The sequence below is a fragment of the Parus major genome, chromosome 7 (assembly GCF_001522545.3).
Source record: "Parus major isolate Abel chromosome 7, Parus_major1.1, whole genome shotgun sequence".
NCBI classification, from domain to species: domain Eukaryota; kingdom Metazoa; phylum Chordata; class Aves; order Passeriformes; family Paridae; genus Parus; species Parus major.
In genome coordinates this window covers 5,031,976-5,052,383 of record NC_031776.1, presented here as the reverse complement: position 1 = coordinate 5,052,383, position 20,408 = coordinate 5,031,976, and the positions used below count along the sequence as shown (strand labels likewise).

The 20,408-nt window shown below is 40.4% G+C and overlaps 1 protein-coding gene across 14 annotated transcripts in view; it reads left to right on the top strand.

Annotated features, from left to right (window-relative positions):
• The first annotated feature begins 448 nt into the window (after window positions 1-448).
• The window catches only part of PCNT (pericentrin), a 71,335-nt gene continuing 51,375 nt past the window's right edge, over window positions 449-20,408 (top strand). For 7 of the 14 annotated variants that reach the window (XR_001522816.1, XM_015634883.1, XM_015634888.1 and 4 more), the window contains exons 1-14: window positions 528-581; window positions 5,580-5,777; window positions 7,330-7,380; window positions 8,206-8,385; window positions 9,189-9,332; window positions 11,675-11,839; window positions 12,136-14,595; window positions 14,681-14,773; window positions 14,984-15,160; window positions 16,094-16,349; window positions 18,200-18,258; window positions 18,436-18,610; window positions 19,211-19,347; window positions 19,868-19,979. Coding sequence is in view for 13 of the 14 variants with exons in the window: in XM_015634883.1 (XP_015490369.1) it covers window positions 528-581; window positions 5,580-5,777; window positions 7,330-7,380; window positions 8,206-8,385; window positions 9,189-9,332; window positions 11,675-11,839; window positions 12,136-14,595; window positions 14,681-14,773; window positions 14,984-15,160; window positions 16,094-16,349; window positions 18,200-18,258; window positions 18,436-18,610; window positions 19,211-19,347; window positions 19,868-19,979 (4,261 nt within the window). In the remaining variant the exon portion in view is untranslated. Of the gene's footprint in view, window positions 582-5,579; window positions 5,778-7,329; window positions 7,381-8,205; window positions 8,386-9,188; window positions 9,333-11,674; window positions 11,840-12,135; window positions 14,596-14,680; window positions 14,774-14,983; window positions 15,161-16,093; window positions 16,350-18,199; window positions 18,259-18,435; window positions 18,611-19,210; window positions 19,348-19,867; window positions 19,980-20,408 lie in introns of all 14 variants that reach the window. The other 7 variants (XM_015634885.3, XM_033515922.1, XM_015634881.3 and 4 more) reach the window with 3 other exon arrangements.

Here is a 20,408-nt window from a genome sequence, read left to right as displayed (position 1 = left end):
CAGAGGATAGCATACTGATTACTGAAGAGAATTATGCAACTCAGAACCAATGGACGTTAATATATTTCTTCGCTACAAGATTTACAAACAAGCCAAAAGGCGGGAAGGGAACCACCAACCCTTCCCCTCATCCTATTGGCTGCCGCCAGCCGCGCCTCCATTGGCTGTCTCCACATCCGCGCTCCCCATTGGCTGTCTCCCGCGCTGGGCGGGGCCGGCGGCCCTTTTGAAATGGCGCGGGACTCTCCCATTTGTGGCTGCCGCGGAAGGGGCGGGGCCGGGGGCTCGCGCCGGCTTGCCCGGGGTATCCCAGCAGCCATTTAGCGGGAGGGGGCGGAGCCCGGCTGAGATACGCTGTCGCCATTGGTGGACGGCCGCGGAGCGTCAGGAGCTCTGGCCAATGGGCGCAGAGCTCCGCCCCACGAGGTGTGGCTGGCGCGGCGGCGGGCGGCCCGGGGCGGCCATGACCGAGGCTTCGCTGCCGCCGCCGTGACGGCGCGGGGGGCGCGAACCGCCCCGGCCGCCGCATGGACGCGCAGGAGGAGGCGCGAAGGCGCAAGCTGGAGGCTGGCAGGGCTAAGGTGAGGGGAAGGGGTCCCCGCTAGGCGGAGGCTGCGCCCGCCCCGGTCTCTGTGCGCTGAGAGGACTGGCAGGCCGGGGGGCGGCTTCGGCTCAGATCGCCCCCGGTCTCTCCCCTCCATGGGGTTGGGCACGGGCAGCGGCGGGGCCGGGGTCTGCTGCCGGCCCGGGGCTGTCCACAGAGGCCGGGGCTTCCCTGGCACCATGGCTCCGCAGGAAAAGTCGTGCCCGGAGGTGTTTGTGCGTGCAGGCTGCCTGCGGGCCTCCCATCCTGCTACACAGGCATAGAAACATTACCTGGGGTAGACACAGAGCAGCTGACAGCCGTGCATATACCGTCCCTCAGGCTCTCTTTTCTTTCTTTGGCTTCTTTTTCCTCCCTAACTACGGAGGGATTTTTGTAAGGATCTCATTTTTGCCTAGGATTCAGTGTTAGTGGGAATACTGCGTTTCCAGCTGAGGATCCCAAAGAAGAGGTGTTGTTTTATTATTCCGCTGGCTCATTGGCTTGCCTGTGTATCTGCAGGTGGGTTAGCCGAGAGCTGGGCTTGGTTTGTTGGTTTCCAGTCACGCCGGTGGAAAACACTTCATAAGCTTTGAGCATTTAAGTGTCTTCACTTGTGTGTAGTTTAGGGACTTCTGTAGAGCTCACAGGATGAGCTATAAAGATAGCATTCTCCAAGCAATTATTACTTGCAGCCATGTGTTTAACTCTGGTTGTGTTCTAATCCTGTTAGATAAAAACTTCTGCTTTGTTTTATTAATGATGTTCAAGGAGCTGGTTGGAAATACCTGGTTACTTTCCTTTTAATTTAGCGTTTCTGCTGGGTTTTGAGCTGGTTTTGTCATACTTCCCTTCTGGCTGGCCCTGCTAAATAAGGCTTTCTGGTTCTCACCGTTCCTGTAGGACTGGAATGGATGCTATAGCTGGACAGGGATAGCTGAGGCTGCACAGGGTCGTGGGAACTTTGGACCCATCAGATCTTTCCAGATCCTGCCCTTTCTGCAGGGAACCTGTCTGGATATCTGGCTAGTGGGATCAGAGGTGGCTTGGAGCTGTTCTGTCTGTCTGCTGTGTTTCTGTTTCAGCTACTTCATGCTAGTGCTGTGTGCAAGGAAACCAGAGAGCTTTTCTGGAAGGGAGCAGGTTTGTAGCTGGAGCTGTGCTGAAGCTGCAGCCTGGTGATGGGCAGTACAGATCCTTCATCTCTGGCCTGGCCCTCCCTGATGCTGCCATGGATTCCACACTGCCTGTTCCTGCTCAGCAGTTTCTCATGTGCCTGCCTTCCCAGCCTTGTCATGTGCTGTGAGAACACAATCCTCTGCTGGAGAACAGCTGTATCATTAGCTCAAGAGAAAGAACTCTGAGAGCAGGAGTTCTTAAGGTTGACAGTTTACCTTAGTGTGGCACAATCTGTGTTAACACTTCTGTTAGCACAATTCCAGGTGCAGGACCTGTTTATCATTCATAAAATGCGACAGACCTAGCTTGAATAAGTTATTAGCTCACACCTGTTGGAAAAAAAAAATAAATTGGAATTAAAAAAAAAGCAGGGACTTATGTTTCAAGTTACATCTGCAGACCCAGTGTTGCATTTACTGCTTTTCTATACTGTGTACTTAATCTCTCTTCCCATTTAAAAAAAAAAATATATCATTAGCAGCCCCATCAGTGTTGCTGCTACATGGTGTCATGTGGTATTCCAAGAGGAGAGGAAGAGTTTTAGAGAGACAGAGATAAATGTGGTGCTTCCTCTGATAATTAGAATGTCACAGAGATCGATTCCTGGCAGATTCCAAAAAGCACACAGGTGACATTTCCCCTTTTTTATTCTTCTGCTTTTCTTTTTTCTAGTTTTATTTGTACTCTCCTCCTCATGGATACAGCACAGTTTTGAAAGGGAGGAAGAACCATGAGCACATACAGGTTCTCCTTCCTGTGGTGCAGCCGAGAGCAGCTTAGGATGATCTCATCTTTGGTCTGACACAGAAATGTTCAGTGTCCACCAGATCAGCTTTCTAAACCATCTCCACACATCTCTACAGGCACTCCTGACAGCAGGGGACAGGAGTGAGGCTGATTCCGTGTGAGAGGCCTCTGTTGTAGCAACCTGTGCAGTGATGTAACTGCAGTTTGATACTGCCTCAGTCTGAAAGGCTTTTTGTCTAACTGCCACCTTCCACAAAATGAATTATTTTATCTTTAGCATCCTTAGATTTTAGTCTGCTAAGCAATGACTTTGCAAAGAAACATGATCTAAATCTTTTCAGAACATACTTGCATTATTCTTTTCCATATAGGAATAAGCATTCTATTATTGAGATGCATTTAAGTTATCACCTAATAATAATGATAATGCCAACTGTTGTATTTACCGGAGACTGTAATTGGCAGCTGAATACTGACTGTATCAGGTACCTCAGATTCCTGCTTCTAACAAGTGCAATACTGATAGCCAGAGTAGTAATTAAGAAACAGAACAAGATTAACTACTGCTTTTTTCTCCTTGTTTTTTTCTACCTCACATTAATTAGTCTGCATGTTGACCCCCTATACCTCTAGTTACAGAGCTTTCTGTGCCATACCTCAGGTGTGGGAAGTTTTGCTCCTCTTCCATTTTACACTTAGGACCTGAAAAATGAGTTCAGGTTTTCCAGGAAGTTCTCCCACCTTGTCATTTTGAGGAAGGTCTAGAAACTATTTATTGGTTTTGTTGGAGAGCACTCGTTGCTTATGTTTGCTGTATCCAAGAACTAGACTAATGTTTGTTTGAACAACCTGTTTCTGTTTGGTGCTGATGTGGTTTTCTGCTCTGTTCCGTTTTCTCTGGGTGTTGGTTTTGGTACTAATTTCTGAAGCACATAAAGTATTATATCAACTTTTAACTGTCTGGTCCTGGGGAAATGAAGTTGCAGTGCATTGGTACCTGTAGGAAGGTGTTCTTATGTTACAACAGCTGCTTAGAATGCTGTGGAGGACAATGCTCTCAGGGTTCCTGTGGCAATCTTGGCTAAAAGTGAAGCTTTCACCTTTGCATGTGCTTCTAGAAAGCAAAAGGAGGGTTAATTCAAAATGGGGTTGATGGGCTATCACTGTGATGAGGCAGAGGCAATTGTGTCTTGCTTTCTTCACATTCATACTCACTACTTCGTGTTGGATGGCTGCTTGTGAATTTGAGATTCTCTCACATGAAAACTGGATATTGTTCTAAATAGAACTTTTCCCATAAATCTGGAGCATGTTTGAATGCAACCACTCCACCAAATCCAGTAGTTCCATAAAATTTTGGTGTAGTTAGATATTTTTGCATGGTATGTATTATGATTTTATATGTTTAGTGCATGTGAATAGGACAAAGTAAGTTCTGTTTTCTTTACCTGTGCATTTGAAAATTTATACTGTTTTGGTGTTCATCCATGCCAAGTCTCTGGTTCTCCCTTCATTAATCAGTAACTGCTCTCTGCAATGCCCACTCTCTCTGCCTTTCATTTTTTCTGCTTCCTTTACTCCTGTTTTCCCTTTTTCCCTGCTTCAGCAGTTTCTTCTACTCTCCATTTTTCTGCATGCTTCCTCCTGCCCTGTTTCCCCATGTTATCAGGTTAATTAGTGCTGTAGCTATTTTTGACATACATTGCCATCAGTAAGTGCTGGAGTTGACACCTGGTTTCAGAGGATGGTATTTGTGTCTCACTGGAGCTTTATGGTCTGTTCATTCTGCTTATTATGAAAGGCACAAGCCTGGCAATCTTCATTTAATCTGCACTTCAGTATAACTAACTAGAAATTACAGAAGGTAGTCTTAAAAAATAAGTTTTTTGTACATAAAAATTATATCAGCTGTTAAGAAGTTGATGTCTTTCTGCAAATACACCTTTTAAACAGGCTGCTGGGTGTAGCAGATGTGCAACTGTGCACCTGTTGAGTTGGTAAGCTGTCAGGTAGAAGTTCCTGTAAGGAGAGGGGACTGGACTAGATCCTTTTCACAATCTGAATGAGAAGAATGGGACAAGATTTTTCTGCAGGGTGGCTGACAGGAAAACCAAGCTGTCAAGCAGTGGATTTTCATATGTTTTGCAGGTACAGCTTGGCAGTGGTGTTTACATCCAGTCATCTACAGTTAGCTATCTGTATGCTCATCACAAGGATATAACACTGCACTTGCTAACATGTGGTTTTAAGCTTGAAGAAGACTTTTTCCTTATGAGAAGGATGTCTGGATTTCTTCTCTGGGGGAGATGCTATTTGGAAATGGTGCCTAAACACTATACTAGACTTGAAAATAACAATAATCCTTTTTGAGCTGTTTAGGGTGAGTTGGGTAATAAATTGTCAGTGACATTCTTTACAAGTCCCTGGGGCTTTGTATAGCTGTGATAGCCTGATAAAGTAGAGCATCTGATTCTTCAACAGAAGAAATTAAAATGACCTGGCTTAATTGATTTTCTATTTATGTACTGGAGGCTGCTTTCTGGCGAGGAAGTTTTGCTGTGTTCTCTTAAGGGGGTGGCAGGGAAGGAGCATTAAAATTAACGGAAGTGAATCCTCATCTCAAAGCTTACGCTGGCTAAGACCTGTTTAGATGTATTTGTAGGGGTGTGCTGGTTCTGGCACCATGACAAGAGGGTTCTTGGTTTGGCTGGTCTTACAGAAAGACTGCTCAATTATTATTTTTTTCTAATGCTTCTAGTATATTGACAACTCATTCATTTATTAATTTGTCTTGCTGTAATTCTGGATTATCATTGATGCACAAAGTTTCACTGAGTAAAACTTTGATTCTTGTGTGGAAATGAGCCTTTAGTGCTGGTGTGAGATTTGTTGCTTAAGGGCACAGTTATCCAGTATGTTGTGAGAGTAGGCAGATAAAGCAGTTTTTCTGCAGATGTACATATTTTATCAAGACAGGAGCTCTGTCACCCATGACTGTGTTAATCTTGTGGTCCTGCTACTTTTTCCTTGCTTACCTCTCCCTGTACCTCTTGCAATCTTTCCTGAACAGTTTGCTTACTTCAGACAGCGAAAAGCAAAGGGTGACATCACGCAGTCGCAGAAAAAGGCGGCGAAGAGGAAGGGCTCGGCTGTCCACACGCATGACCTTCCGAAGGAAGAGCACCCAGTAGCAGCCAGAGATGCTGGGAAGGGTGTAGAGGGTCAGGCTGAAGACACCAACCTGCCAGAGGCAACAACAGAAGCACAGGTAAATTTCAATATTTCTTGCCTTTGCTCTGCTCCATCTGCAGGTAACAAGTGTTCAGGTGGTTGTTTTACTCGACTGAGTGTTAGCTCACTGGCACTGGCCACCAGCTGACCTTGGGAGGTAAGTGAACTGGTGTTACCTTCACTTGTAGTAGTTCACTCTCTAACAAAGTGATCTCATTTGCTGAGTAAGGCATCTCCATGGTATGGCCTGGGCAGCTGTTGTTGCCAGGGAGCTGTTAGCCTCCTAAATTAAAGTATTTCACTGTCATGACTTCTCTTTGGGCAGACTTTAGGGTTATGTGGCTGTGAAGTCATAAAATGGCAAATCTGGACTGGGAGATCAACAGATTAAAAACTGCCAGGACCCTGTAATGCACACCATTAATTTGGTTTTGTATCACTTGACTGGCTCAAATATTCTTAGTGTTTTCTGAAAAACTATATTTTATTCCAGCAAGCTCTTAGTAGCCATTTTAAAGCCAACATAGATGTAATTTCCACAGATTTGTTTAAGATGTGACTTTGGTTGTGTCTGGTGGATTTTGGTATATATATATATACTGATGACTCTCTGAAGATAGTAATGTTCTCTGTGAAAGAAATTTTAGGGAGCTGGTGCCTTTTGCACCAAAAGCATCTCCAGATGTTGGTGTATTTTCACAACATACCACAATAGCATCAAACTCTTAATGTGTTTGCAAACCTGCAATGATGGGATATGAAATTTGTGTGTGTTATCCTGCTTTCTGTTGTGAGGGTATCCCTGATGCTTTATATCTTCAACATAATGTTAGTATTGCAAAGGCTTTTATGAAGCCACAGGAGTGTCTGCACTGAGGGAAAACATAGTGTTTTGTCACTCAGCCAAAGCCATGTCCCTTCTACATTCGTATGAGCTTAAATTTTAAAAAAGCAAACAAAAATCACTTACTGCTACTAAGCAGCTTTTTTCAAAATAGCTGGTTTGTGAAGCAACTGGAATTCTAGGTTACCTGGAGAGAGGATACCTCCAGGGAGACAGTAATCATTGGGAACTACTTCAAGCAGACTCAAAATGCAGGGTGAGCTGTGGGCTACCTTTTCCAAATAATGCAATAGTCATCTTGGTCTTGTGAATTTAGTGAGAGGGAAACCTCTTTCAAGGTATCAAGCTATGTTAAAATCTGTGTGTCAGAAAAAGATGTTGCTTTTGTGATTACCTGAATGGTTTCAGTATGTTTGTTAAATAATCTCCTGTCAGTTTACTAATCTTTAGTAGTAGATTAAAGATTGCTCACATATTTGTCAGCTACAACAGCAGAGGATCAAGTATTGAATTAGTGTTGAGGCTTAGCCCTAAATTTAAGTAGACATTGTAATACTTTTGTTTGTTTACTTTTTTGCAGTTTAGTTTATTTCACCATGAAAGACCAGCTGGATTTAACATAAAGTCAGTCTCTCACAACACAGACCTTTCTGGCTCATGCTTAAGGTTTTTCCAAAATAATTCTGGTTTTCCTTATTTTTATTTAAAATAGTTATGATTTAGTGTTGCTTTGTTTATTTACCAGGGCAGCACTGATTTGTCTAGCTGGGAGCCACTGGATGATCATGCAACTCAAGTAAGTGTGAAAGGGTGTATCTTTGTGCTGGATAGAGCTGAAAGAAGACTGTGATAATTGGTGGCTAAAATGATTCATTAAACATTGTTATCAAATATGATAAAACTGATGTGATTTCACTATTTTATGGTATAAAACGGGCATTTCTCTGTATGTACATCTACTGGCTGTGCAAATTGGTTGCTAAGAAAATTGGGTTTTGTAAAATCATAGACTTTGCCCAGAGAAATTTGAATGTTTCTAATGTTTCCACTTGATACTTGGGTTCGTTTTTCATTGTTTCAAACAATAAAACCAAAAGTATTCAAAATAAAATTCAAGCTACTGTATCCTCTGTAATAATTGCAACAATGTTGCTCCTAAGAAACCACAGAAATTTCATTGTAATTGAAGAGTTTTACATTGTTGCTTCTCATGGACTGTTCTCTGATCAGATGGATTTGGTTTGTTTAAATTTTTTTAAAAGGTTTGTTTAAATTGCTAGCATTCTGTTTGCTTCCTCACAACTGGAGGTATTTAAATCCCAATACATGCCAAAGTGGCATGTTGCCACCATTTGGTGCTATAGAATCACAACACTCTACTTTTGTGCTTTAAACTATCATGAAAATTTATTATCTATGATAATTTTTAATTTGAAATTTTTAGGCATTAAGAACTTTATGTAGGTAATATTTCTATTAGATACAAAGTCCCAGTGTTGGGTTACTTTTAAAGTAGAATTTGCCCAGGACTTAACCTTGAAGCTGAATTTGTTTTCAGACTAATCACAAATCAGAAATGGTATTTTTAGTGAATAAATGCATTTCTGGTTTTTTTATAAAGAAAGATAGGATAAATTCTGCCACAGAATACAGCGAGGCTGATGCTCAGATGTGTCAGGTGAGGATAGCTGAGCTGGAGAGCAGACTGCTTGAGAAACAGGAAGCAGTGGAAAGGCTCACTGTACAGATGGATGAGCTGCAGGACCAACTCACCCAGCACAACGATTCTATGCAGCTTCAGGTATGTTTCACAGAATTGGGTATTGGGATAATACTGTCTTGTCTTAATCCTAAAAATATTTAGGCCACAGAACTCAAAAACCTATTGTTTTTTAGTGAGAACATGTAGTGTACACATGAACTTAGTGAGTATATGTAGTGCAGCATCCTCTTCCAGAATATTAAATAATAATTTGGATTCCCTTTCTCTAGCAGTTCTGTGTAAAGGTAAATTATTATAGATGCTTTCTAAGACTAGTTACTTTCCCCTTTATATGTTCTTTTTCACATTCTAGGATTGGGGAAACAAAAACATTTACTGTTAGTGATAAATAAATTGAAAAGATAAATGTGATTAAACTAAAATAGGATTAATGTATCCAATCTCATTAGCTTCCTCTCACATGACTGAAGGGAATTGCTGGCAGATAGGAAATAATTTAGGGGGTACTAAATATTCATTATATCCTTTTTGAAAATTTGATTGCTTTTTACTTATATATATTTTATATATATATATATATATATATCTTATATAAGAGCTACAAATTTGGAAGTAAAAATACCCATTTCATTGCTGGCATCCCATAATTTGATTTTAAAATCACTTTTGGTTAGGTTTATCATCTCTGAGATCAGTTTAAGACTCCTCTTCCATCATGCCTGCCATCATCTCTGGACACAAAGACTTCTTTAGTGCGAGTTGGTTAAAACTGAAATGTAACTACAGACTCCGTAATGGCTTTGCTTCAAGAAAACCTACTTGGTTCCAAATATGTTAAGAATCTTTTAATGTTAAAAGTGCACTTGTTCTGACTCCTGTAGGAAACAGTGGTTCAAGAGCAGAATGAAATCATCTGGAAGTTAACAACCTGCCTTCAACAGGCCAAGAAAGACCGGGATGAGCTACAGGAAGAGGCTTCATCTGTGGCTGGTCAGATCCATGATTTACAGCTCCAGCTACATCAGGTGTGCCCCTCCTCCAATTTGTGTGTCCTTACAGAGACAGCAAGAACAACTTTAGAGTATGAATGTAAAAACACTGAACTGATGATGTAGCTCTTCATAGTTCAGTTTGTAGCACAGCAGTCAAAATTATTTCACTTCGAGGCAGGGTTTTTTCGTGGTTGCTATGGAGAAGTCCTGGAAATATCCCCATGTTTTCCACTTGCTTGCATAATGTTTTGAAGGTAATTGCACTTCTTTTATCCTTAATTTAAGCCCTTGTTAGGGAATTTTACACAATGTTGTTGGTGGTGTTATGGACTGAGTAAAAGCATTATTCAAGCCCTGCCTTGGGTATAGATTTTTGGCAGCAGCTTGAATTCAGATGAGGCACACCTAAACCTCTCTGGCTCGCAAGTTCTGAAGAATTGCAGATCAGGTTTATCACAAAATGAGTTAGTTATTGAGTAGGCAGAAGATTAACACACAAATGGCCTTAAACAGAGTTCAATACTACACAGGTTGAAACAAAGAACTACTAGTAGATTACATAAAACAGTGCACAACATAAAGGTACCTATATTATAGCTGGCAAAGAAGTTATATAGATAGGAGTCAGTATAATTTACCACCAAAATGATATTGAGGTACACAGATTGCTTTCACTCAACCCCCAAGAGAGTAACCACAAAGTGGCATCTCAACTTTAGGGAAGAGCCCCACACATTTCCATGGAATATGCAGAAGACTTCTGCCTCACAAAAATTTGGTGTAGCTTTTATAATTTGTAAAGTGTCTATCAGTCAGAAATTCAAGCTTATTTCCTTCAATCTCCCTGCCAAGGCAAGATATTTATTGTCAGCTGGGAATGCCACCTCCATGGCACCAGAAATATCTCACTACCAGACAGATGTCTTGCCTGAGATATTTCAAGGATTAGCAAATTCTTGTGAGGGGGGAAGATGCCCCGAGCTATTGCACCAGCTGATAGGCAGAACAGATAAGCCCTTCTGTGGTAGGGGAATGTCCTGCCACAAGTGGTTTGTGGCTTTTACACAACTGTTGCTCTATTATTTGGGTTTGCATGTGATCACTTGTCCTTTGCCAGAGAAATCTATGAGTTTCTGCTTGGGCAGCTGGAACATCTCAGCTGTTAGACAGAAACTTGCTGTGCTGAGGTAATGTGACTTGGCTCAAAGAAAGAAATTTAAATAACATGGTTCAAGCAGCCCCTGTGACACATAGGAACCTGCTTCAGTGCATTGGGTTGATCATGGATCTAATCCCTAGATAATGAGATATACTGCAGTGCTTCACTGCTTTAAAATGTACTTTTAAAAGTGCTTTATCCTTTCTTGGTGATGCTCAGTGTTCTAGTGGCCATTCTCTCTCAACCTATGTATTTGCTGTCCTTGTAGCCTTGTAATATACACCAAAGAGAAGTGTTTCTGTACAGTAACTGTTTCAGGTTTGCAGGATAAGAATTGCCCTTCATGGGGTTATTATCTTAAAAGTCTGGATAGGAAGGGAAAGGGGTGTAAATATTTTAAAAATAAAAATGGAGACTTTTTAATTCCAGGAATTATCTTAAAGGAGTTGCTTATGCCCTGAAAAATAAACCATCTGCTAAATGAAATTTTGTAAAATAACAAAAAATACTGCTCTGTGTCTACAATTCTGGTTGCAACAGCAAAATATGGTAAAAGTGAAGGCTACTCAACAGGTGTTTGGGATTTGCACCATAAGCCATTGAAAGACAAGGATCAAGCCTCTAAGTAGCATTTCAGGCATATTCTAAGTTTAGTGAGATAATGCACCTTGTGGATGGATGTCAACTTTGATAACAGATGAAGGCACTAATATTGTCTTACATATTCTTCCTTGGTTTTAGTGACATATTGATAAAAATATGCTAAATAAAACATATTTTGTTACCCTCATGGGGGAAATGTTTTCCTTTCATTGGAAGGGATGTGGAGAGGGAAAAAACTATCTTTAGTAATGAGCTGTAAATGCTTTTCAGAGAAGACTGGTTTTATTCATTGTCCTCTTAATGGCATGTCCAGTCCATTGGAAGTTCTGCTTCACATTGGAGGAATCCAGTATGATTTATTATGCTAGATTTATAGGTTTATAATGTTAGAAAATTCACCATAGGGATGAATTATCTAGCATTTGCATCTTTTCAGTAAGTAATAGTATCTCAAGCATGACAAGTGTTGTCTGCCTTTTTAGGAAGATTTTTATTCCTTGAGAATGAAAGATTTAGGGTAAATCTGTAAAAACACTTGCTTTCAGTGAGTCTTGTGTATGAGTTGTTTGGATATAAACTTTCTCCTGACTGTGAGTGCCTTTTATGTGTCCAGGTTACTGAGATACTGAGGAATAAAAGTCTCAGGAAAAACAAAGAATTAGAAGCTCAGCAGCAAATGTCCTTGTTTCAGGATTGTCTCAGAGAGCAAAATGCACACTTGGAGATACTGCGTGAGAAAGCACATGACCTGGAAGTACAGCTGGAGTCTTCTCAAAAGGTAAAAACATAATTTGGGTTTTTTTATTTATTTCAAATTTGGTGATAACTTGAACTTGCTGTAGTGACATTTTCATGAAAAAAAGTCTTTTTATATAGAAATAAATTCATAGAGATTGTGATGACTAACATACATTAATGAAACAGCTTAATGTCTGGTTTCATTTAAGAATGTAATTAGTAGTGCCATAAATAGAAGCCTTAAACTTAAGCATTATTTCTGAATGCAAATTAAAAACGTGAAGTTTAAGGAAATGAAATCATGACATATTTTATATGTAATGTTTTATTTTTAAGAATACCAAAGATAAAGAAAACCCTCTTGTCCAAAGGGAAGAGGATATGAAAGATACAATGCAAGAGCTATACAAAAGCATAGCTGAAAAAGAACAATTTATTAAAAGTCTTCAAGATGTGCTGACATCTGAAAGATCTGGCTTGTCTATACTACAGCACACACTTTCTCTCCGGGACTCAGAAATAACAGAATTAAAAAAAGAAATCGCTTTATCCAAAGTGAAAGAACAGCAACATATTGAAGAACTGAAAGTCAGTCATGAAAAGGATATTTGCAGACATCTGGATAACTTGAGAAATGAGCTGGAGAAGTGCCACAGAAGAGAGATTGCAGAAGCCAAGCAGGTCTATGAAGAAGAAATTATTTTAAAATATAAAAATGAACTGGAACAATTAAAGAAAGAACTCTGTGCTTTGAATTCTGAAGAACACATTCAGAATTTGAATGGCATAATAATTGACTTAAATGTAAGGCTTCAAGAATCTGAAATTAGTAAAGAAAATTTGAAGAAGAAACTTGAAAACCAACGGGAAGACTTCCAGAGGGAAAAATCTGAAATAGAAACTAAATACAAGGATTTAATTGATGGCCTTAACTATCAACTTTCTCATGCAGAAGAGCAAGTGAAGGAAGCCCAGCGATATAAAAAAGAAAAACAGTCCTTGAATGAGGAGATTCAGAAACTGAATTCCTACATCCAGGAATTAAATGAAAAGCAACTTTATGAAGCTGAAAAAAGTATAGATGTAAGGCAAAAGCATGAAGGAGAGATAGTCTCCAATAAAAAGTTATTGGAATTGAGGGAAAGCCAGATTTTATCAAGGATGTCTCAGTTGGAGGGAGTGGATCTTGAGGAGATGTGGGACACAGCACACCAGTCAGAAGTTAGAGATGAGCCAGTGCATGGAGAACTGGAGTTCCAGCATGACTCCTCAAGGAATCAATCAGAAGAAACAAAGAATTTAGAGGTCATGAAGGATCATGGAAGTAGTGAAGGGGAGAACCTTTCTGAAGAACCCTTGTCAGAACTAGGGCTTTTCAGTGGTGAGGAAGGTATATTGGCTAAATACCTCATTTCCACAGAAACTCCAGAAGACTCCTGTGTGTCCAACTCCTCAGAGGGCAATGCCATTGAAGAGGGCAGATGCAGTATGTATGGGTTAGACAACAGTGTGCTCCTAGAACCCAGCAGAGATTTTATATCTTCTCCATTAAACTCTAGCCTTGATGAGGGGACATGTCTCAGTGGCTTTGCTCAAGATGTTTTTGAAGGGGCAGAGGTGAAAGCAGAAGCCTTTGTTTCATATATGTCAGATGGCTCCCTGCAGCAAAATAAAGTTGGAGACCACGGTGACATAGAGGATGATGAGATGATGTGTTTAGTAGAGAGACCTCTGAGGCCAGCTGAACAGCTCCATCAGGAGTCAGCCTTGGAAATGCCTTATCAGGACAGCCAAGAAGCTGTTCAAAATTGGGAGAAAGCCATGTCTGAGCTCTCTCACATGCATGCAAAACTGCAGCAAGAACACAAAGCACGGATCTGTTGTGAAAAAGAACTTCAGAAAATGGAGAGGGAGAAAGAACTTGAAAATCAACTCATGCTTCTAGTAAAGCAGCAGAGTGAGGATGGAGGCCAGCCATCTCCAGCACAAGTGTCAAACCCCTGTACATGGCTAGAAATGGTGAAAGACCTCCAGGAGGAAAGAGACATGTTGATGAGGCAGCTGCGAACTCAGGAGGAGTTAGTGAGAGATGTTCAGGAGCAGAAAACAGCTCCTGATTCCGTGACAAGCCAAGTGCAGGCTCTTTTTGACCATCAGTTAGCAGCTTTGCAAAGTCAAAGGGATTGGATGCAAAGCCAGCTTAATGCTCAGAAGGCTGAAAATCAGAGAATAGCAGAGCTGTGCAGTCAGAAAACCATATCTGAAGAGACATTGCTAAAAGAACAGGAGTTGCTCAAAGCTGAAATCGATACTAAAGAACAAAATTTAGCACTTTTGTTGAAGGAAAAAGCAGCCTTAAGAGAGAGACTATCCCATGTTGAGGAGGATCTGTTAAAAGCAGAACAAGCACTTGCAGAGAATGCTAGCATCATTGAGGACCTTGAGAAAAACATCCATGAGCTTAATGCTGAAATGAAAAACATCAAAGAAATACAGGAGTGTGAAAGACTGAGCTATGAGGACAGGTTAAACCACAGCAACCAACAAATTAATAAACTTACTGCTGAAATAAAGGAAAAGACTACTGAATACAGTGAGGAAAAAAGCCAGTTGACTGAAGAAATTGCCCAGTTGAAAAAGGCTCATTTGGAGCTTGAGGCTCTCTTGCAGGAGTCCTGTCAGGCTGCCCAGGAGGCTCAGTTCAAGATGGAGAAGCACTACAAAGAGGAAATGGATAAGATGGAGAATCAGCACCTTACTGAATTAACTGAAGTGAGCTTGGCACACAAGAGAGAGGTAGGAAACCCTGAAAACTGCAGGAGTCATGGGGTTTTGGAATGCTTAAGGTAGCCATTTCTAATGTTTATATGCCTGTTTTCAGATAGAAGAGTTAAATGCTGAAATAAAAGACAAAGTGGAAGAACAACAGAAGTTGGAAGAAAAAAGAAAGGAAGAGATTGCTATAATAAAAAAGGTATGTACTGTAATTTGGTTTGTTTTGGAAAAATAATTTTGCCTTGTCATGTAAGCAGTGTAAACATTTTAGATATGCAAAATTCTATTTATTATTTCTTTCCGTGGTGTTTTCATTTTGGGGTCAGGAGGAGGGGGTAATTCTTGTTCCATAATTAGGGCTAAACAAACATATTTTGAAGAAAGCTTGTCATCTGAGTATTCTCTGCAGGTTCATGAACGAGAGCACGATCGGGAAATCTCTGAGCTGGCTGCTAAACACTCAGAGGAAATGGAGAAGCTCCGTGCTGAGCTAAAGGAGGAACAGAGGAACCTTCTAGATGAGCTCCAGCAGCAAATGGCAGCCACACACAGAGCAGAGCATGAGCAAGCTCAGCTCCAATCCCAGGTGAAAACAAGAAACACAGTGATTAATATAGTTCTTAGCTGACTGTTGATGATCTCCAGCATACACAGAAATCAAGGAGCCTTCTCCTTAATTTTTGTGGATTTTACATGTGCTCTTTCACATGGTGCTGGAACCAAAATAAAAGGAGTGTTCTCTTAGTGGGTGGTAGTAGATATTTTTTAGAGGAGTTCTCCAGAATCCTCACTGCAGTTATATTTTAACATGAATTCTGAAGAAAACTGGATGTTTAAACGGATGATTTTAAGAGAGAAAAAACAGCTTTGTAATTTTTTTTGGTAAGTTTAACATGTAAATTATATAAAGGATATAAACCTCTCCTTTTTAATTTATCCTACTATTAATAATTAGGAATGCTTTCTTGCTAAGCTGAAGTGTGAAACCCTGACTTTTACTTCTATATATTTCCTGGGTTTTTGAACATTTCCTAAATGCAAAGTGGAAATGGAAAGAATATGTCTAGGTTGAGGTGGAATTATAACCTGTTGTTACACTGGTTAGTTTACTTAAGAATAGAGAAGTGGTGAATTTTATTTCTACTTCTCCAATATCACTTAGAACTTTACTTTGCTAACAGATTATAACCAACACCAAACATAAAGAGCTCTTTCAATAGACAGTGAAGGGCTGGAGTGAGCTTGTGTTCTGCTTTGATGTCAGGAAGTAGACAGATACAGGATATTTGGGAGGAAATTAGGCAGGTAAGCAAAGCCTTTTACACTGCACTGAGAACATTCAAGTCTCATTATAACAGCTTATTTTAAGGGTTGAAGGGTCCTTGCCACAAAGAAACAGTCTCCAAGTACAGAAAGGCAAAACTCAGATGTGTTTAACAGTCAAAACTTAAATTAGTCATGAAAAAGCAAGCACATTTTATTAAAGGGGAGGGAGAAACCCTTTTTTACTCCACTGCAGACACTGCACAGCCTTGAACTGGAAGCTTTACGCCTGACCTTAAACAATATGCACACCTCTCAGCTGGAGCTTACACAGTCAAACTTGAGGAAAGAGAAGGAGACTGCCCTCATGGAGCTGCGGGAGATGCTCAATGACAAACGTGCTCAGGAGGTAGCGATTCTGCAGAGCCGCCACCAGCTGGAGTGGGAGAAGATGAAAGAACAGTGTCTGAAGGAAAAAGAAGACCTTAAGTCCAAGTATCAGCAAGAACTAGGTATTAAAACTGGGGAATAAGTATTTTCTTCCTGCACAGGTTCCTGTCTTGGTGTAGAGCTGGCCTGTGAATGACAGCTGGTGTTACCTGTAGTATGGGCAGGGCTGCCATGTGCAAGAGTGCGTGTTTTATACATGAGAATGAAGTTGTGCAGACCTAAGTTTAGCTGTTCTTCATCTGTAAATTAGTGCTAAACTGAACTACTTTCTTTCAGAAGGCTTTAGACCGAGTTCTCATAAAGAACTTGATCAGTGCAAAGAGCAGGGCTGTTATCCCTTATGTTCTGTCAGGGTTTTTCTTTCCCTAAGTCAGCACTACTGTTGTCTTTCTGAGAAGATATGTGAATGCTTCCTGGCTTACTCTTTTAGTGTTAGGAAGGAATTGGGAAGGAACTGAAAGGCTCAGTGAGAACCTGTAGCTGGGTGTCCTTTGAGCTGCACTTAATGTAAGATGGTATTGTGGCATAAGCAAGAAGGCAGCTGCACCTCATAGTACTGAAGGCCTGCTGATGATGCTCTTGGCGTTGTTTGGGAAATTTCTCTCTTTCCAGGTCAGACCATTTTTTACCTGTATGGCAGAGCTTGAGAAATTTCTGAAGAAAGGTGAATCTTGCAGCACTTCACTGAAGAAGTTTACAGAATCACAGGCTGGTCGGGGTGGAAGGGCTCTCTGGAGATCATCAAACCTCTGCTAGAGCAGCTCCACCCAGAGCAATTTGCATGGGATTGTGTCCAGGAATGTTTTGAATATCTGCAGAGAAAATGGCTCCACTGCCTCTCTGGGCAGCCTGTTACAGGGCTCTGTCACCCTCACAGAAAAGAAGTTTTTCCTTGTATTCCAGTGGATAAATGGAGAACACTGCTAGTTGCAGGCCTCCAGCTAGGCTCTGCAGTGCTCATCACACCCATCTGAGCTCTGAAATACGGTTTAGAAACCATTCCTTTAGGTGTCCTTCTCTAAGAGAAAGAGAACATTCATTTAAGGGTGTTTCTTTTTGATCTAGAAGTAGGGAAACCATTTGTTACCAGCAGTAGTGCAGTGAACTGATATCACAGTGAGATTGGGAGCAGGAGGAGGTCAAGAGGCAGTTCTTAATAGCGATCCCATTAAGGTGTGTTTTGCCAATGCAACTTAATACCAGTTTAATCCCTAAGTTTTCATTTCCCATGAAAAGACTTGAAATAATGGTTGCATATTATAAACTATTAAATATTATAAGTAAGCCTAGGTAACAGTGCTTTGATGCTGTGGGAAGGTGGCTAATAGACCTTTACAAGGGTTCCTGCAAACCAAAAAAGAGACCGAACAAGAAGCTGGAATTAATTGAGGGAGGAGCTGGAAAGGAAGAATCTATTTGTGTCAGTGATAACTGAGCAGATAGGGGCATCTGTCTTGCAGTCTTTTTTCCTAGACATTTGTAGAAGAAATTTGAAGTTTACTACCTGCTGCTGCTGTGTCCTACTTCTGTCTTTCTGGTGGTGATTTTGTGCTCATAGTGGTGTGCAGTGAAATGTTAAAATGACATCAGTAGTCATTTGAATTTGTACCTTTAGGGTTAGTTTTCTTTTTAGTATCACATTCTCTGTAGACTTCAGCAGGCTTTACTAATTAAATTGAACTTCACTTTCGGAGTAGTCTTTGAAGCTTTAAGTTCTAGAATGCTTGTTTTCTAAAATGAAAGTGAACCAGTGTTCACCTGAAGCAGGTGTGGATGAACTGAGCATCTTGCCCTGCTCTATGCCTGCCCATATAAGTCCTGAGTTTGATGTTGAAAACTGTAATCTCATCCATATTTCTACTTATAATTTAATATTTTATGTTAATTTATTAATAAGTATTTTATTTCACAGTTGACCTGAGAAAGAAAATAGAATTGGAAATGGAAGACACACATGTCCAGGCATTAGAGGTACAAATTCTGTTCTTTATACAAGGAAAAAATAAAGCTCCTTTCAGAAAACAAGAGCTGGTACAAGTCCCAGATCTGCTACACATTTATTGTAAAGGACAAATAAATGGAGAAATAAAACCTTATTAATTTACTAAACGTGTTTGTTTTAATATAATGCATGTCTTACTCTCTTAGACCCTCAAAAGAGACTGGGAATTAGAGTCTGATAGACGTTTAAAGAACATGTGTGAGGAGCTGTCTGAAAAACATGAGACCGAGATGATCGCACTGCAGAAATCTCTGGAAATGGATTTGGAAAAAGTCAGGGCAGAGCTGGGGCTTCTTTCTGTTGAGAATGTACAATCTAAAAGTAAGTATCATGGTCTGGGAGGCAGCTGTTTTATTGAATAGTGACATAGTTAAGTGATTTTACAATATGTATAAAAGCAAATACAAGATGTATTTATGTAGCCTTATTTAAAACCTGGGATGATGGCATAAGACTGTCTAGACAACAGGTTGTAAATGAAGAATTGTTTAAAACCTGGATAGCATTGCTGCATTTTGACTTGCACAGAGTATGAGATGTAAGATGAATATTAAAGGGAGGTGCTGTTTTGCTTCCATCTGAAAACCTGTTTTGACACTTGCTGAGTTAATAAAAAATGTGATTAATATTAATAGAAGCTTTTTCTAATAAAAAAATTGCATTTGGATTGTGAATAGTTAAGGCTTAATGGAACAAATGGTTGTCTCTTGGCTAACTGACAGTGTGGGATGCAGAGAACTACAAAGCAGTGCATGGAAATGTTTGACTTTCAAATAATTTACTGTTCTCAAGCATTTCTGTGATTCCCTAAAAGCTAGTGCTTAAGCTAGAGACACGTGTTCCTATTTTTGTTGCACAGAAGCTGTACAGGTTATTCATTAACTGGGATGACAGAGTAACAGAACTCATTTTTAATTTTAGTGAAATGTGTAGAATTGGAGAGGCAGCACCAGTTAGCTATCACAAAATTACAAGAACAGCTGCAGGCTGAACATAACCAACTCCTAGAAGACATAAAGATGAAAAGCCAAGAAAAGGAACAGGAGCTTCAGAAGGAGGTAAATTACATTTCTTTAGTTGTTTAGAGTAGTTGATTACTCTTATGCAATGAAAACTAGACCATATACATATCATTTGGGTCACCTGTTTGTATTTAGGGATGTTATTGAAAAATCAAAATGAATCATGAAGCAGGTAAATACTGATTTTGCACAGGAGTTCAAAACCTTTGGAATGCAGTTGCCTTTGTGCCATTTGGTGCCATCTCTTCCTCTGTATTTATATTCCTAATTTTCTGGTTCTCACATTTTGTTTTTGTCTGGCTAATATCTTATTTTCTTGCCAGTGAAGATAATTATGACCTCAGGAACACATTCTTCCCTCTGAGAGGAGTGTAATAGTTAAGAGATGCTGCTACTGAGGTCTCTTATACTGTCAGGATCTGAGAGCGGTGTTGTCACTGTTTCCACCTGTTTCAGACAGAAGTGTCTCTTGCATGTAAAATAAATCCTGAGAACAAAATTGTTTGTGGTGGGGGTTTTTTTGTTGTTGTTTTAACATGTTGGGTTTTTTTTGTAGCTGGACCAACTTCAGGTCAAGCATGAGCAACTCAAGGCTCAGTCACAAGAAGAAATCAGGCAGCTTTGGTCTCAGCTTGACAGTACCCGAGCAAATCGACAAGAGCTAAGTGGTATGTTCATAACCAACACATTTTGGTTTTTGCCTCTTCTTCATACAGAGGTAGACATTATTTACACAAAATGCTTTTAAACTGTGTAGCAGAAGCACACAGGAAGGCCACAGTGCCAGTGCACTGTAGCCTAATGATCTGTCTCTAGATTGAAGTGGGTCAGTGTCAGATGACAGGTTCTACAGTGTCAAAAAGCATGGTATGACTGTGAGGAAAAGCTTATTTCTGTGCTTTTCCTTTCCCTTCCCACTCACTTCCTGCACACTATGAAAACATTCAGTGAAAACAAAAGGATTTTCAAATTAAGTATCATGTAATTAAAAACTGGAGAAAATGCTGGTCAGTGCAGTAACATGATCCTATTTGTATTTCTGCTTCAAGACCCAGGTGTATTAAATGAAACATCCAGTTTTGCAGTGTAGTGGTTGG